Genomic DNA, 18,345 nt, shown 5'->3' on the forward strand with positions numbered 1-18,345 from the left:
ATATCTTCTGGAGCGGTAGAAGGATCCCACCATTTTCCCATTGACCTTGGCCACAGACTTGATGTGTGTTCCATTTAAGATCAGGAGTAAAGGTCAAACCTAGAAGCTTATCAAAACATGGGGCCTCCCCTAGACGAGAGCCATCCATTTCAATTGATGCCAGATGGGGATCAGAGCGTTTATGATGTAGAGATAGGAGCTTGGTCTTAGATGCATTAAAGGTAACCAGCCACCTCTTTCCCCAGTGTACCACTCGCTCAAGATCAGAGGAGAGATAATCAGAGAGAACATCATCATTTACGACCTTTGATGTGTTGTCATAGATGGTCGTGTCATCAGCATAGATGTCGACGAAAGATTTTAGTATGTGTTTTATATTGATTATATTAGATTTTAGTATGTGTTTTATGTTGATTATATTGACATTATGATTATATTAACAGCTACAGTTTAACAACGGACACACAACATTTACAACATTAAGGGACAAATTAAAACCTCTGATCCATCTTTGGTCTTGATTTGACGGATCCTCGGAAAAGCTGTAAAAACAAAGATCCGTACAACTCGAAATCTTGGTTGCATTTACAGCAGCTTTATTATGGATGTTTTCTGGTCCTAGACTACTGCCGTTTCTGATCTCCCTTTACTCTTAGCCATCATGGCCGGAAATCCGTCTTTCTCTCACTTTGGTTACTGACTTGGTCAGCTCTCTCTGACTCCCGACTCGAAAAAATAATATGCGTCTTTCAAGCTCTCTCCTAAAGTCCACATTATCTTAAGTGACTCCTACATCAGACTCTAGAGATCAGACCTATTTCTAAGTTTTTGTTTGTGTTCTCACATTCTTTTCTATTAAAACACTTTAACGTAAATAATTTTATTTGAAAATGTTTATTTTACTATGATAATATTCTTTCTGACATTCTATTTTTATAAATTTAATAACAATAGCATTGCCGGTCGAATATCTAACAAATACAAAAAAAAAAAATCAAAAAGCCAAAGCTCAACTTACTTGTCGTAGCCTCCGGTTCCTCCATATTTATGCCGGTCGGAATAATCGTCCCGGGAATGATAAGGCCTGTCGCTTGGATAACGATAGTCTTTATCATGTGACCGATCACGATGTGACTGGTTACGATCCCGGGAATTGTCACGCCCACTGCCATAATCTTTCGACCGGTCAGGTCCTTTCGAATGTATATTGCTGCTGCTGCTGCTACGTTCATTATGCCGCTGAGATTCGTCTTTTTCCGAAGACAAAGATGGAACAATCGTCTTCTGAGGAGATTCTATTTTCTTGGCATCATCAACCTTGAAAAACATTTTCAAAAAAATACTTAAAACATTCAAGCAAACAATTATTATACTAAATGCGAGTCAATCAACAAATTTTTGAAATACGGTAATCCTAAAAAATATATGCTATAATATATTTTAGGGTTTCTTTTTTTTCATTTTTTTTTTTTTTTTTTACAAAAGAGTCACCACTTATCAAAGCCCGGAGGCCACTCGAGGATAAGGGTTAATGAGTGCACAGAAGTCAATGGGAAAATGTAGTAATCGTTAGTAGTGGGAATTTGGTAAATTGGATTACTTAAGGGGATGGCTCATTAAGAACTAGTTTATGTTGGAATTGAAGTTCTGGGATTGAGTTATGTTTGTGTTTTAACTGTTTTAATTAGCCATATTTTTTTTTTCTTTTTTTATATGATAGTAACTACTTATCAAGGCCTGATGAAAATGAACAAACGATGCAGTTTTAGGCCTTAACATGTAAATTCGAGTTCTGCACCATGCAAAACTGCTAAATAGACATACACAGAAAATTTTGAACAAATATGGTAAAATAGTTCCAAAAATTTTTTTTTCTTTTACACCGACAAACACACGGGCAACGCCAGGTACCACCGCTAGTCTGCATATATAAAAGGCAAAATGTGTGTTAGCGTGTGCACATTTTTTGTATGTTCGGCAAAGGCTTTTTTCGCCTCCCCCCCTCCAAGGGCTTACTATGTCTTAGAACTTTTTATATACTCCTTAGATTATAATACCTATGATTTACAAAAAGAGATCGTGTCTTCATTTATTTTCGACTTATCGGGAGCTGGTTTTCCCCAACATCTTGTGGAGCGTAAAGCTTAACTGGCTTGCAGCCAAAGTTAAGTGCGTCATTTCCTTCCTCTATGGCATGATGTTTGACCCTGCTAAATTTACGCACCTGTGTAAACTCAATCACTTAACTTTTTAATCGCTAAATTTAAACGTTTTTCACTTTCTTTGTTGCCGTAGCACAGCAGTTAAGATCTCAGGTTTTCTGCCTTCGTGTCACGAGTTCGAACCTGCTTACAAAAACTTTTCATTTTTTACATGTTTATCACTTGTTTCTGTTTTCTCCACACACACACACACCTCCAATTACCCAGGCAACGCCGGGCACCCACACTAGTCTATTATATAAAAGCGAAAATGTGTGTGTGTGCATTTTTTTATATGTCTGGCAAAGGCTTTTGGAGGGGAGGGGCGCTCGGAGGAGGGGGGGGGTATAATATTTCCGATTTACGAAACGAGGTCGTCTATCTTTTATTTGAGCGACTTTTATGCTACAAAGTTTGTTCTGTGATTTCATTTCTCTATGGCGTGATAGAAAAGCAAACGTTGACGTACATTTAAGCACCCGCTTTTTTAACCATTGGATTTCAGCCACTCTCACTTCTCTGCCCGCTTAGCATCATAGTAACGTGTCACACTTCCTTTTCCGCCTTTGCCTCAAGGCTTCGGGTTTGAGCCTACTTGCCTACCAAAACTTTTATACCTCCAAACACCCAGGCAACCCCACTAGTAATACTATAATATTATTATATATTTTATATAATAATCTAAATATTAATGCGATAGCGTGTTATTTTGTGTGCCACACTTACATCTTTTTTCTTCCGAGTGACTGTCGTTTAATTGTTATGACCTTCAATTTCTTGTGATAAATAATTTTACAAAGAATTCTTTATGAGTTTTGGTATCGGTTTCAATTATAGCTGATGGCACTAAAGTCATTTTTTTTAATAATAATTTTATCAAGAATTCTTCATATAAGTTTTGGTTTTGATTATAAGTGAACGAACTCAAGTTATATATATGTGTATGTGTTTCAGGAGTTTTGGTTTCGATTCAAGCAGATGCACCCAAGTCATATGGATATTTTTTTTTTTTTTTTTTTTTTTTTTTTAAATCGCAACTTTATCTACATAATTATAAAACTCAAATGACCTTGTACTGATGTATGTAACCCACTTTCCGGTTTATGACATCCGGCTGCACATGCGTGCATGACCTGTGCACTGAAATATTATCGTTATTATTTCAAAATTATTATTTAACATGGGAAGAGTGGAGGGTTAAAATAACTTAAACGTAATACAGAAATGAACGATGTAAAAAAAAAAAAAAAAAAAAGCAGACAGTATTAACAATTGTTTATTTGGATAATTTAAATGCGAAAAAAAAAAAAAAAAAAAAAAGAACAATTCGGACGCTGAAATATTAACGTTATTTTGAAACTATTATTTAACATGGGAAGAGTGGGGTTTAAAATAACTTAAACATAATACAGAAATGAACGATGTAAAAAAAAAAAAAAAAAAAAAAAAAAAAAAAAGCAGATATATCAAAATTTGAATTTAACTATAATAAGTATTATGGTATCTGTTCAGTGCAAATTTACCTATAAGTATGGCCAACCACTTATAATTCAGTAACTGTAAATGTTTTTTTTCAAAAATAATCAATTATAATAAACAGAACGACTCATAGAAATCTATCTATATTTTTTTTTTTCATTTTAATATACTTTCATAGAAATGTTTCTGTTATGTCAACAAAAAAACCCTATTTTTTTTTATGTCACAAGTGTCACGCTTATACATGAATTCCATAGCTAATATAACATACTGACCCAACGGGTCACGGGTAGTCTAGTAATACATAAAAATTGATAGCACATTAACTCTATAATAATATATACGAGATCTGCAAGAATTAAAATATCATATTTAAGCGTACTTTACGACCGGCCTAGGCAGGTGTCCCCGTTAGCTTAGATAAATATTTTAACAAAAGAGCTACAATAATATCAGAGCGTCTCCATTTACACTGAACATCTACAGAATGCCATATCAATATATTACATATAAATGAGCCCGCTGTGGAATTTCCACAGGTCCCGCTAGTAATATAATAATATTATTATATAAAAGTTCCTTTTGTATAATAATAGAGATAACCGATCTGGTTATCTAGTTCCTTTTTAAATATTAAGTGTCTGTCGGAGATTTCTTATTTCGAAAGAAATTAGAATATTAATCTGTAGTAATTGTAAAGGTTAGAAGAATCAATCTCGGTTTTCGATGTACGTACCATTTTAGTTGGTGTAATGACTGACGTCTTTCCATCACCAGCAGAACTCTTGCTACTAGATTCAATCCTTGTCTTCTCCTCCTCGGCCGCCTTCTTGCTGTCACCCTGACTCGTAGTTTTCTCGTCTTGAGTGGCAGAGAGTTTAGTGGGGTCAGACTTTGCCGAAGAACTTGCAGAGCTCAACTTGTCCATTGAAGCAGCCGAGCTTTCCGGTTTCTGAGTTGGGGGGCAAACGACAGAAGAAGTCATCTTGATGACGGTCACCTTGTTGTCCGTTTTGCAGGAAGCATCGTCCACTGCAGGTCCAGATTTGGCTGCGATGCCGACAGCCGGCGACGTGGACAGAGGACCATCAGCTTTGGGTCCCTTTATGTCGGCAGGAGATTTGATTTGAGATTCAGATTTTGCTGATTCTATTGGGGTTTTTGTCATGGGGGACGATTTATTATCGGTCATTTTTATAACAGACTTCGGCTGGTCAATCGTTTTCACCTCAGTGGGTTTGATTACACTGGATTTTGTGTGGTCAGCATTGGTTTGGTTTGCAGAATTCTCTTCCGATTGATTGCTGCCAGCAGAAGTTGGCGTTATGGTTGCAGGAGATTTGTCGCTCTTTGATTCTGGAGTGATAGTAGTCTTGAGTTTTTGATCTGAGGAGCTCCCTGAGGAAGACGTGGTCTTGGAGTCTTCAGCAGAAGAACTTTTTAATGTCAGCTTTGGTTTTTCTTCAGTATTTTTTGCCAAGGAGTTAGATTCTTTGGTATCCTTAGAGTTGCCACTAATGGCTGTCCCTGCAGGTTTTGACAGCACTGCCATAGTTGGGGGTTTGGCCTTTTGCTCCTCCAATGTGAAGATTGTCGATTTGGTTTTCTGCTGTGTTAAATCAGACAGTACAGTCTTCTGTTTTTGGTCAATAGAGCTGCTAGAAAGTTTGGGTTCCTCTCCGGCTGATTCTGCCGGAGATAATTTTCTTTCTGTTTCGTCTTCGGAAACCTTTTCAGTCGCAGAAAGAGTAAAGAGCGGTTTCGTCTTTTCCGTTTTCTCTTCTGTAACAGTCTTAGGTTTGTCTCCAGTTGAAGGCGTTTTCACCTCCAACGAAGTAGCCCCTTTAGGCCTGCTTTCTATTTGGCTAACCCCCGATTCCTTCTCATCAACGCCCTTCGGCTTTTCTTTTACAACATTCAGGGACCCAACTTGTTTGCTTTCACTCTCGGCGTTGCCTGCAATTAAATGAGAAGCTTTGTCGGGTTTTGCAAGGAGTGCTGCTGCTTTTCCTTCAGACTTTGTTTCTTGTTGTTTAGTTTTCTGAATCGACTCTCCATCCGTACGAATCTGTGAAGATGGTTTTGTTGGAAGATCAGCATTAGCCATTTCGGATATGCTTTTCTTTTCAGGAGATACCTTATTACCTGAAGCAGTTTTATCAGCAAGTTTCAGCACAACCGAACTAGATGGCTCATCCCTAGTCTTGGCTTTCTCCAGAACATTAGCCTTCTCTTGTCCTGCATTGGCCATCTGTAATGCCACCTTCGACTTGTCGGTCGATTTTTCAATAAGTTTCTCTTCTACACCTTTGGCTGTTTCAGTCAGCTTTGATTCACCAGATTTAGCCTTCTCTGTCGAGGATTTAGCAGTCTCTATAGGCTTCACCTCCACTGGCTTCGGTTTCTCTGAAGGCTTCACCTCTGCAGGTGTAGCAGCTTTCTCTGAAGGCTTCACCTCTGCAGGCGTAGCAGCTTTCTCTGAAGGCTTCACCTCTGCAGGCGTAGCAGCTTTCTCTGAAGGCTTCACCTCTGCAGGCGTAGCAGCTTTCTCTGAAGGCTTAGTAGCTTTCTCTGAAGGCTTCACCTCTGCAGGCTTAGCAGCTTTCTCTGAAGGCTTCACCTCTGCAGGCTTCACCTCAGCAGGCTTAGCAGCTTTCTCTGAAGGCTTAGCAGCTTTCTCTGAAGGCTTCACCTCTGCAGGCGTAGCAGCTTTCTCTGAAGGCGTAGCAGCTTTCTCTGAAGGCTTCACCTCTGCAGGCTTAGCAGCTTTCTCTGAAGTCTTCACCTCTGCAGGCTTAGCAGCTTTCTCTGAAGGCTTCACCTCTGCAGGCTTCACCTCCGCAGGCTTAGCAGCTTTCTCTGAAGGCTTCACCTCTGCAGGCGTAGCAGCTTTCTCTGAAGGCTTCACCTCTGCAGGCGTAGCAGCTTTCTCTGAAGGCTTCACCTCTGCAGGCGTAGCAGCTTTCTCTGAAGGCTTCACCTCTGCAGGCGTAGCAGCTTTCTCTGAAGGCTTCACCTCTGCAGGTGTAGCAGCTTTCTCTGAAGGCTTCACCTCTGCAGGCGTAGCAGCTTTCTCTGAAGGCTTCACCTCTGCAGGCTTAGCGGCTTTCTCTGAAGGCTTCACCTCCGCAGGCTTAGCAGCTTTCTCTGAGGGTTTAACATCTGCAGGCTTAGCAGCTTTCTCTGAAGGCTTCACCTCTGCAGGCTTAGCAGCTTTCTCTGAGGGTTTAACCTCTGCAGGCTTAGCAGCTTTCTCTGAGGGTTTAACCTCTGCAGGCTTAGCAGCTTTCTCTGAGGGTTTAACATCTGCAGGCTTAGCAGCTTTCTCTGAAGGCTTCACCTCTGCAGGCTTAGCAGCTTTCTCTGAAGGCTTCACCTCTGCAGGCTTAGCAGCTTTCTCTGAAGGCTTCACCTCTGCAGGCTTAGCAGCTTTCTCTGAAGGTTTCACCTCCGCAGGCTTAGCAGCTTTCTCTGAGGGTTTAACCTCTGCAGGCTTAGCAGCTTTCTCTGAAGGCTTCACGTCCGTAGGCTTAGCAGCTTTCTCTGAAGGCTTCACCTCCGCAGGTTTAGCAGCTTTCTCTGAAGGCTTCACCTCCGTAGGCTTAGCAGCTTTCTCTGAAGGCTTCACCTCCGCAGGCTTAGAAGGTTTCTCTGAGGGCTTCACCTCCGTAGGCTTAGCAGGTTTCTCCGAGGGCTTCACCTCCGTAGGCTTAGCAGGTTTCTCTGAGGGTTTAACCTCTGCATGCTTAGCAGGTTGCTCTGTGGGCTTAACCTCCACAGGCTTAGCAGGTTTATCTGCAGGCTCAACCTCCGCAGGCTTAGCAGGTTTATCTGCAGGCTTATCCTCTGCAGGCTTAGCAGGTTTCTCTGCAGGTTTAATCTCCGCAGACTTAACAGGTTTCTCTGAAGGTTTCACCTGCACAGGCTTAGCAGTTTTCTCTGCAGGCTTCACCTCCGTAGGCTTAATAGGTTTCTCTTCAGGCTTGAACTCTGCAGGCTTAGTAGATTTCTCTACAGGCTTCACCTCTGAAGGTTTAACTTCAGGTTTCACCTCTGCAGACTTGGCCTTCTCCGTAGGCTTAACATCGGCAGGCTTGGTCTTTTCTGTACGCTTTTCCTCAGCAGACTTTGCCTTCTCTGCAGCCTTTACATCAACCGGCTTGGTCTTCTCTGTAGACTTCACATCTGTTAGCTTGACCTTTTCTACAGGCTTGGCCTTCTCTGTAGCCTTATTTTCAGCTGGCTTGGCCTTCTCTGCAGCCTTATCTTCAGCTGGCTTGGCCTTCTCTGCAGCCTTATCTTCAGCTGGCTTGGCCTTCTCTGCAGCCTTATCTTCAGCTGGCTTGGCCTTCTCTGCAGCCTTATCTTCAGCTGGCTTGGCCTTCTCTGCAGCCTTATCTTCAGCTGGCTTGGCCTTCTCTGCAGCCTTATCTTCAGCTGGCTTGGCCTTCTCTGCAGCCTTATCTTCAGCTGGCTTGGCCTTCTCTGCAGCCTTATCTTCAGCTGGCTTGGCCTTCTCTGCAGCCTTATCTTCAGCTGGCTTGGCCTTCTCTGCAGCCTTATCTTCAGCTGGCTTGGCCTTCTCTGCAGCCTTATCTTCAGCTGGCTTGGCCTTCTCTGCAGCCTTATCTTCAGCTGGCTTGGCCTTCTCTGCAGCCTTATCTTCAGCTGGCTTGGCCTTCTCTGCAGCCTTATCTTCAGCTGGCTTGGCCTTCTCTGCAGCCTTATCTTCAGCTGGCTTGGCCTTCTCTGCAGCCTTATCTTCAGCTGGCTTGGCCTTCTCTGTAGCCTTATCTTCAGCTGGCTTAACCTTCTCTGCAGCCTTATCTTCAGCTGGCTTAACCTTCTCTGCAGCCTTATCTTCAGCTGGCTTAACCTTCTCTGCAGCCTTATCTTCAGCTGGCTTGGCCTTCTCTGTAGCCTTATCTTCAGCTGGCTTGTCCTTCTCTGCAGCCTTATCTTCAGCTGGCTTGGCCTTCTCTGTAGCCTTATCTTCAGCTGGCTTGGCCTTCTCTGCAGCCTTATCTTCAGCTGGCTTGGCCTTCTCTGCAGCCTTATCTTCAGCTGGCTTGGCCTTCTCTGCAGCCTTATCTTCAGCTGGCTTGGCCTTCTCTGTAGCCTTATCTTCAGCTGGCTTGGCCTTCTCTGCAGCTGGCTTGGCCTTCTCTGCAGCCTTATCTTCAGCTGGCTTGTCCTTCTCTGTAGCCTTATCTTCAGCTGGCTTGGCCTTCTCTGCAGCCTTATCTTTAGCTGGCTTGGCCTTCTCTGTAGCCTTATCTTCAGCTTGCTTGGCCTTCTCTGCAGCTGGCTTGGCCTTCTCTGCAGCATTATCTTCAGCTGGCTTGGCCTTCTCTGTAGCCTTATCTTCAGCTGGCTTGGCCTTCTCTGTAGCCTTATCTTCAGCTGGCTTGGCCTTTTCTGTAGCCTTATCTTCAGCTGGCTTGGCCTTCTCTGCAGCCTTATCTCCAGCTGGCTTGGCCTTCTCCGCAGCCTTATCTCCAGCTGGCTTGGCCTTCTCCACAGCCTTATCTCCAGCTGGCTTGGCCTTCTCCACAGCCTTATCTTCAGCTGGCTTGGCCTTCTCTGCAGCCTTATCTTCAACGGGCTTGGCCTTCTCTGCAGCCTTATCTTCAACGGGCTTGGCCTTCTCCATAGCCTTATCTTCAACGGGCTTGGTCTTCTCCATAGCCTTATCTTCAGCTGGCTTGGCCTTTTCCCTAGCCTTGTCTTCAGCTGGCTTGGCCTTCTCCCTAGCCTTATCTTCTGCAGGTTTGACCTTTGTAGACTTATCTTCTGCAGGTTTGACCTCTGTAGACTTATCTTCTGCAGGTTTGACCTCCTCAACCTTATCCTCAGCAGGCTTGGCCTTCTCTGTAGGCTTCAAAGCTGAAGGTTTGGCCTTTTCTATCATCTCTATATGCTTAATCTCTGCGGACTTTTCTTCTGTAGGCTTCACATTGGCAGGCTTGGCCTTCTCCATAGCATTCTTAGTCTTCTCAATAAGGTTATCCTTGGTAGGCTTGACTTCCTCTTTAGACTTAACATCTGTAGGCTTGACCTTCTCCATAAGCTCCTCATCAGCAGGCTTGGCCTTCTCATCGGCAGTCTTGGCCTTCTTAGTAGGCTTACCTTCGGCAGGCTTGGCCTTCTCTGTAGGCTTCCCCTCGGCAGGCTTGGCCTTCTCCGTAGGCTTACCTTCGGCAGGCTTGACCTTTTCCGTGGGCTTCACATCCACAGGCTTTGCCTTCTCTGTAGGCTGGGATTTTTCTGTTAGCTTAACGTCTTCAGACTTGGCCTGCTTCATAAGCTTCTCTTCTGCATTTTTGACCTTTTCAGTAATATTCTCTGGTTCTGCTTTTGTTTTCTCGATAGGCTTCTCTTGCTTTTTTATAGCCTTCTCTGGTTCTTCTTTAGTCATCTCAGTATCCTTATCCGGTTTTGCCTTCTCTGGTTCAACCTTGCCCTTCTCCGTAGTCTTCTCTGGCTCAGCCTTGCCCTTCTCCGTAGTCTTCTCTGGCTCAGCCTTGCCCTTCTCCGTAGTCTTCTCTGGCTCAGCCTTGCCCTTCTCCATAATCTTCTCTGGCTCAGCCTTGCCCTTCTTCGTAGTCTTCTCTGGCTCAGCCTTGCCCTTCTTCATAGCCTTCTCTGGTTCTGCCTTGCCCTTCTCTGGTTCAGTCTTGGCCTTTTCCACAGCCTCTTTCGGTTCAACCTTGGCCTTCTCCAAAGCCTCCTCTGGTTCAGACTTGGTCTTCTCCAAAGCCTCCTCTGGTTCAGACTTGGCCTTCTCCAAAGCCTCCTCTGGTTCAGACTTGGTCTTCTCCAAAGCCTCCTCTGGTTCAGACTTGGTCTTCTCCAAAGCCTCCTCTGGTTCAGACTTGGCCTTCTCCAAAGCCTCCTCTGGTTCAGACTTGGCCTTCTCCAAAGCCTCCTCTGGTTCAGACTTGGCCTTCTCCAAAGCCTCCTCTGGTTCAGACTTGGCCTTCTCCAAAGCCTCCTCTGGTTCAGACTTGGCCTTCTCCAAAGCCTCCTCTGATTTTGCCTTGGCCTTTTCTGCAGGTTTTACATCAACTGACTGTGCTTTTGCAACTGGTTTGGCCTTTTCTGAAGGCTTCTCATCAACAGACTTAACTTTCTCACTCTGCTTTGTTGCTCCCATCGATCGGGTCTTCTTCAGGGGTTTCTCCTCAACTGAAGAAATCAACTTCTCCGCAGGTTTCAGGTCACCTGCCTTATTCTTCTCTCTGCTCCCCACAAATAGGTCATCACTCGTCTTCAGATTCTTGTGCGTTTCGGGTTCTTTTAGACTTTCACTCCTCCTCCGCAGCGACTTGCGTTTTTGTTCAGGTTCAGTATTTCCGTCTCTGTCATCGTCATCAGCCTTGCGTTTCTCCTTAGCAGAAATCAACTTAGTTTTCTCGGCAGGAGTAGATGCAGCTGAACGGGTTCTCCTCTCAGTTTTGTCAAGCTCAGTTTTATTTATTTTGTCCATCGTCGATGCATCAAGAGATTCTTTGTTTTTCGTCACTGATGAGTCATATTCATCTTCGGCCTGGTTAACATCTAATTTGATTTTTTTCCCACTTGGAGATAATGCAAGATCCGTTTCCTCTTTCTCTCCAGCTTCGGATATCTTTTTCTCATCGGACGCAACACTTTTATCACTCTCATCCTTCTGGGTTTCTTTTTCTAATTCGGAACGAAGTCGTTTCGTATTGGCAGCAGGTTTCTCCAAATTGGATGATCCCTTGTCGCCATGAGCAACAACCTCCTCCCACTTTGGTTTATCAGGCGTTTCCGAAGATTTACGCCGATGTTCCGGCCTTTCTTCTTTTATACCCTTATCAGTTTCCTCGCTATCTGATTCATCGTAATCGTCCATCCCCGCAGGTGCATAATCTTCCTCATCTTCATCATCCTCTTCTTCCTTATGAGTAGAGATTTGATCATCTTCTGGCAAAGAGGATCGGCTCAACTCCTCATCAGACAATAGATCCTGCAAAAGAAAATTAAAATAAACAGGATGTAAAAATTGAGGACGTTATTTCAAATTTCACGTACTATAATTAATGCGCCATAGGGATCAAAGTTCCATTTCGTAGCGCAGAATCAATTTTTATATCAATCAGTGAATCTATTTTGCCCTTAACTCATGAGAAGAAATAGGAACAATCAATCAGTCAAAAGGAAATAAAGTGACATGATTAAAATCCGAAAATTGGGAGAGAAGCTGTAAATACCTTATGTTTCTAATTACGCCATTTTGATTTTAATACTAATTTTAGAAATAAAGTCACTAAACCTATTTATTCATAGTAACAAGTTCTATTAATTTAGGAATATTCCACCAAAATGTTTTATTTAATAATTAGTAAATTTATTAATTCTAATTAATCTATGCAAACTTATGAAAATAACATCAACAATTATAATCTATTATACATGTTTGCATATACAAAACAAAACTAAAAAAAAACTAAAAAAAAAACTAAAAAAAAAACTAAAAAAAAAACTAAAAAAAAACTAAAAAAAAAAAAAAAAAAACTGTTTAAAATTTACATTATATTAAATTATTTATTAATTTGAATTTGAAACCATATATAATTAAGTTCACTTAACTGTTATAATCAAGTTCATTACTACTCCAACTATAATTCTTACTATTAGTTAATTCTAAACCTATAATTATGTTTGGTTGAGATTTATAATTTCGCTAAATACTCCTTACTGTCAATTGCTTACCTTAAGCATAAAAAGTTAAAATTAATTCTATTTATAGTATGATAGAATTACCGCCTTAGAACAATTCATCGATATATTAACCTTTTTTAGCATTCATTTTTTTATCATACATAACGTTTTCCATCCATATTCCACTAATAGTTCTAATGTCTTTAATTTGGTATTATTCTATGATTAATTCAGTGTATATTATAAATTAATTAACTAATACGTTTAATATAAAAAGTTAGTATTAAAACTATTTCAATCGATAGTCATAAGTCATTAAGTTATAATTCTACTGACTAAGTCCATCATCTGCCCCCCCCCCTCTCCATTAAGCCCCAAAAGTCCCCAGGAGACATCAATGAACAAACGGTGCAGTTTTAGGCCTTAACATATGTAAATTTGAGTTGCAAAAAGGGAAATAACTAAGTCCATCACCCCACCCCCTTCATTGAACCCAAAAAATCCCCAAGGCCTTAACATATTTAAATTTGAGTTCAGGACCATGCAAAACTGCTAAATAAACATACACAGAAAATTTTGGAGAAAATATAGTAAAATAGTCCCAAAAATGGAGTGTTTTTATTAGCCCTAAAAGAGCCCCTGGGGCACACCCAAGAGTTATCGCGAAGTATAGGCAAACAAAATTATATAGAAATCGGTTAGTTACAATTTTTTCAGAAAGTTTTATAAAAATCCAAGTTATCAATTTTTTTTTTAACAAGCACAAAAGTGTCAATTTAATCCATTTTAATCCGAGAGGGGAGCAACCAGAGTTTTTCCCGGAAAATCCGTTCTGCTACTTTTTTATTCATATCATGTTTTATGTTTGTGCAAACTTTTTTTAAATTCCAAGGCGTAGTTATTGAGAAAAGTGCGGACAGACGAACGGGACAAGGGTGGATTTACAGATCCACCCTTTTTTTGATAAAGGACAAAAGCTCAACTTTATAGTTATATTGATCAAAGAGAAAAAAGTTGAAAGATTCAACTTTACCTTGATGTTTTTCTTATCGCTTGAAGCCGAATTGATACTGTCTTCTACGGAATCGGACATGGCCGGTGATTCATTGCTCCTCGAGTCTTCGAGATCATCATCTGCGGGGCTCGACTCAACTTCCCGTGATTCAACAGGCTCGAATTGTTCCTTCAACAATTTTTGCAAATCCGTTTTGTGACCCCGCAATTTGTTCTTTAAACGATGAATGCCTTCCAGTTGGAAGCGGAGCTCTCTTGGATTGGGTGGCTTCTGCAGGGACAAAATGTTTACCATCCACACAGCAAGGTCTGTGTAGGTGTATTGTGGATTTCTCTTTTTGTAATAGAGCAGTTCCAAGGCGACGGCCTTCGTGACCTGCTTTGCAGAGGTGGTCGACTCCTTGTGCCCCTCAAGGACCTCCGTGTCAATGGACAGCTTATCGCATAGGGGACCAATGATGGATTGATGTTCCAAGAAAGTCTCCTTTATCCAGTCAACACCACCCCGCTTCAACCTGCGGCGGATACGAGACAGGAAGTTGGAAATGTTCTCGGGTGGATCCAAGAAGAGGTTCTCAAAGATTTTTGGCAGGATCTTGACGAAGGTGTAGCACTCACAGGCGTAGATATAATCTGTGATGGCGAACCAGAATCCGTATGTGACACAGTTCGTTTTCAGTTTGTTCCATTCTTCAAGGGTCCATTCGTCTACAAAAAGAAAATACGGAGATAATTAACTCTAATCCTTTTTGATGGAGGTTCTTAACCATAATTGTTGCAGACTTACATGGCAGTAATTGGCAGAGAAATCCTTTGCACTTAAAAAAAAAAGTAATTAACATATCGAAAATTAATAAATGCATATTTCAATGATATAACTTACAAACACAATTTAAACTACTTATATACATACATATATATATATATATATATACACATACACACAATAATCGCTACTTATATATATATATATATATAAGTAGCGATTATTGTATGTGTATGTATATATATATATATATATATATATACACACACACACAATAATCGCTACTTATATATATATATATATACACACACACACACACACAATAATTGCTACTTATATATATATATACACACAATAATTGCTACACATATATATATATATATATATATACATACACACACAATAATTGCTATTTAATATATATATATATATATATATATATATATAATATATATATATATTATATACACACACAATAATTGCTATTTAATATATATATATATATATATAATATATATATATATTATATACACACACAATAATTGCTATTTAATATATATATATATATATATATATATATATATTATATACACACACACAATAATTGCTACTTCTTGACAAGAGCTGGCCATATCTTTAGATTGCTGCGAGGCATCCATATGCACGTAGATGGGTCATCCATTCAACTATCCATCCATAGCCCTTGAGTCCCTGGGGTGGGGCATAGGCCATCTACAACTTTTGTAGATGTTTTTGTAGTGAGGAGTTCTTTTTACAGAGTGAGGGTGCTGGCTCCACGCCCAACCTTCCCAGAAGGTACATACAGAGCCGAGCCTTCCCAAATGGTCACCCATCTGGTACTGGCCAGGCTCAATGTTGCTTAACTTCGGTTATCTGGCTAGAACCGGTGTGTCAATGTGATTGTGCGGTACATCCATCCAGCTATACTCTTGCATAAATAATCGTTCACAGATGTGGCAGAGGAAGTTGCCAGTATTTGCTCGTTCTTGTAGACAGACTATATTATGTACCTTTGAATGTTGCATCAAACCGCTTGCAGATTTACAGACCAGTCCACACATATTACAATAAGAGTTGGGTCGTCTGGGTGCCAGCATATCCTGATCAAATCGTTGGTTTTGTCTAATTTTGTGTGACTTCACATGATTCACCAAACCGGCTTTAAACAGAAGAAATCTGCAACAGATTGTTGAAAGTCGACAGGAACTGCAGATTCATCCTTTCTGAGAACAAGTTTCAATACTGCACGCTTAACACATGCATACAATAACAAACATGGATGTGTATGTGTGCGTGTGTATATATATATATATATATATATATACTAGCATTTCAGCCTGGCGTTACCCGGGTGTTTGGAGGTGTATGTTGAGCAAAAAAAAAAAAAAAAAAAAGTGGTCAATTTTTAAAAACTTTGACCCCTATTACAACTCCTTAACATTTATTGTTTGGGGCTCAAATCAAGTTATTAAGTTAGATCCATGTCCAAGGAACCTATACCTAAAATTTTAAGTGTTTAGACCCAAAATTGTTGGAGGAGTTTGGTAGAGTTCTCAAAGGTCAAATCGTTGAACTTTGACCTCTTAACAGACAAATTTCTAGTCGAAAACTGATCAAAAGATTTTCCCAAATCTCAATAACCTGTATATCAAATTTCGAGTCTGTAGACTGAAAATTGACAGAGTTATTGCGTAGGGAAATGTACACACAGACACGTTCACTTTTATTTATATATATATATATATATATATATATATATATATATGGTGATCGTTAGAAAGGTGGAAATTTGAGGTTGTAGATTTTATTGTGTCTGGGTTATTCACTTCTTGATAGCCACATTATGGCTGGAGACAGCCAAGAAAAAGAGAAAAAAGAATGTATAAGAGAAGGTAGAAAAAAGAGAAAAGAAAAAAGATGAGAAAAAGAAAAAAGACGAGAAAAAGAAAAAAGACGAGAAAAAGAAAAAAGACGAGAAAAGAAAAAAGACGAGAAAAGAAAAAAGACGAGAAAAGGAAAAAGACGAGAAAAGGAAAAAAGACGAGAAAAAGGAAAAAGACGAGAAAAAGGAAAAAGACGAGAAAAAGGAAAAAGACGAGAAAAAGGAAAAAGACGAGAAAAAGGAAAAAGACGAGAAAAAGGAAAAAAGACGAGAAAAAGAAAAAAGACGAGAAAAAGGAAAAAGACGAGAAAAAGGAAAAAGACGAGAAAAAGAAAAAAGACGAGAAAAAGAAAAAAGACGAGAAAAAGAAAAAAGACGAGAAAAAGGAAAAAGACGAGAAAAGGAAAAAAGACGAGAAAAAGGAAAAAGACGAGAAAAAGGAAAAAGACGAGAAAAAGAAAAAAGACGAGAAAAAGGAAAAAGACGAGAAAAAGGAAAAAGACGAGAAAAAGGAAAAAGACGAGAAAAAGGAAAAAGGCGAGAAAAAGGAAAAAGGCGAGAAAAAGAAAAAAGACGAGAAAAAGAAAAAAGACGAGAAAAAGAAAAAAGACGAGAAAAAGGAAAAAGACGAGAAAAAGAAAAAAGACGAGAAAAAGAAAAAAGACGAGAAAAAGAAAAAAGACGAGAAAAAGGAAAAAGACGAGAAAAAGAAAAAAGACGAGAAAAAGGAAAAAGACGAGAAAAAGGAAAAAGACGAGAAAAAGGAAAAAGACGAGAAAAAGGAAAAAGACGAGAAAAAGAAAAAAGACAAGAAAAAGGAAAAAGACAAGAAAAAGGAAAAAGACAAGAAAAAGGAAAAAGACAAGAAAAAGAAAAAAGACAAGAAAAAGAAAAAAGACGAGAAAAAGAAAAAAGAAAAAGACGAGAAAAAAAGGAAAAAGAAAAAAACAAAAAAGAAAAAGATAAGAAAAAAAAGAAAAAGATAAGAAAAAGAGAAAAGAAAAAGAGAAAAGAAAAAGAGAAAAGAAAAAGAGAAAAGAAAAAGAGAAAAGAAAAAGAAAAAGATAAGAAAAAAGAAAAAGAAAAAGATAAGAAAAAAGAAAAAGAAAAAGATAAGAAAAAAGAAAAAGAAAAGAAAAAGACGAGAAAAAGAGGAATAAAAAAAGAAAAGCTCACTACAACTAATTACAAAAAAAAAAAAAATAAAGCAAATCTTACCCGCGATGTCTCTGTTAATGAGTTTTTCGATATTTTCCGATTCCAATTCGAACTCTTTTATACACATTTCGCGCCAGTTGCTGAATTCTGCATCAACATCTCCTTCGTCGGACACAGATCCTGCAGGAGTTGACTGAAAAAAATGAAAAAACAATTAAAATTTTTGAGCAGCAATGATAATATTCATAGAAATTTCTCAAATCTTTTTTAAGCTAACAATCATGTTTACGTACAAATATTTGTGCTGCTGCCTCATAACAAAATAGCAAACACGGAGAAAAGAGAAACAGTCTAATTGATGACAGCTTGGAATTTGGAATTCAGAAATAGACAAGCAGTGTTGATCAGAAAACTTACCCATCTATAATATAAATCTTACCTGTCTGTTAAAATGTATGTATGTATGTTGTGTGTCAGGTACATGCTACTGGTACCATGTAACCCAGTACTACCTGCCTCATGATTGGGTCACCGGCGACTAAACTGGTTCCCCCACCAGACTTGTTTGGTGAGGAGGGTGGCTAGTCTCCCTGGAGGATTAAAAACAAGACCTTCCAAAGAGCAAATGAACCCTTTTTCGGGGTCAACGGCCAACTAGCACCATGTGTGTTTGTGTGTATGTATGTGTGTTGGGGTGGAGAGGGCTATCATAAGCCGTGGTGAAGGCAACTTTTCTAGGAGAAGCAAATCTGATTTAAAAAAACCATAAAGCAGGAGACCAGTACCTGCATTAAGCTGGTCTGCAGTTTAATTTGTTGCTGGCTATCTTGCTCTTGCTTGTTGCTGGATCTCGACATTTTGAACCGAGAAAGAGACTTAGCTGTCGTACAAAGCTAAGACTCTGTAACATCATCTGTGTATAGATACTCCCTCAGGCATTTGTCTATTAAAATGGTCCTGTGGCGATGGAAGTCATTTTTGGACTCATGGACTTTAAATGTCTGAGGGAGTGGCACTCGTCTGACAAGACGTTGCAATCATCATGTATGTCTTGCAAAAAACTTTCAACAGAGGTGACAGATTCTGACAAGATCAGTATCATTTTGAAGCTTGACGTCTCGGATGACAAATATCAA

General features: G+C 39.9%; 1 protein-coding gene across 10 annotated transcripts in view; it reads right to left on the reverse strand.

Moving 5' to 3' along the window:
• The window catches only part of LOC145261045 (uncharacterized), a 221,798-nt gene that overhangs the window by 5,123 nt on the left and 198,330 nt on the right, over positions 1 to 18,345 (reverse strand). For 7 of the 10 annotated variants that reach the window (XM_080119202.1, XM_080119200.1, XM_080119197.1 and 4 more), the window contains 4 exons: positions 17,270 to 17,402; positions 13,402 to 14,090; positions 4,417 to 11,673; positions 1,019 to 1,317 (listed from right to left, as the gene is read on the reverse strand). In XM_080119202.1, the coding sequence (XP_079975328.1) occupies positions 1,019 to 1,317; positions 4,417 to 11,673; positions 13,402 to 14,090; positions 17,270 to 17,402 (8,378 nt within the window). The remainder of the gene's footprint in view (positions 1 to 1,018; positions 1,318 to 4,416; positions 11,674 to 13,401; positions 14,091 to 17,269; positions 17,403 to 18,345) is intronic. The other 3 variants (XM_080119199.1, XM_080119201.1, XM_080119195.1) reach the window with 3 other exon arrangements.

The sequence above is a fragment of the Euprymna scolopes genome, chromosome 37, assembly GCF_053919585.1.
Source record: "Euprymna scolopes isolate OS-2025 chromosome 37, ASM5391958v1, whole genome shotgun sequence".
In the NCBI taxonomy this organism is placed as follows: Eukaryota; Metazoa; Mollusca; class Cephalopoda; order Sepiida; family Sepiolidae; genus Euprymna; species Euprymna scolopes.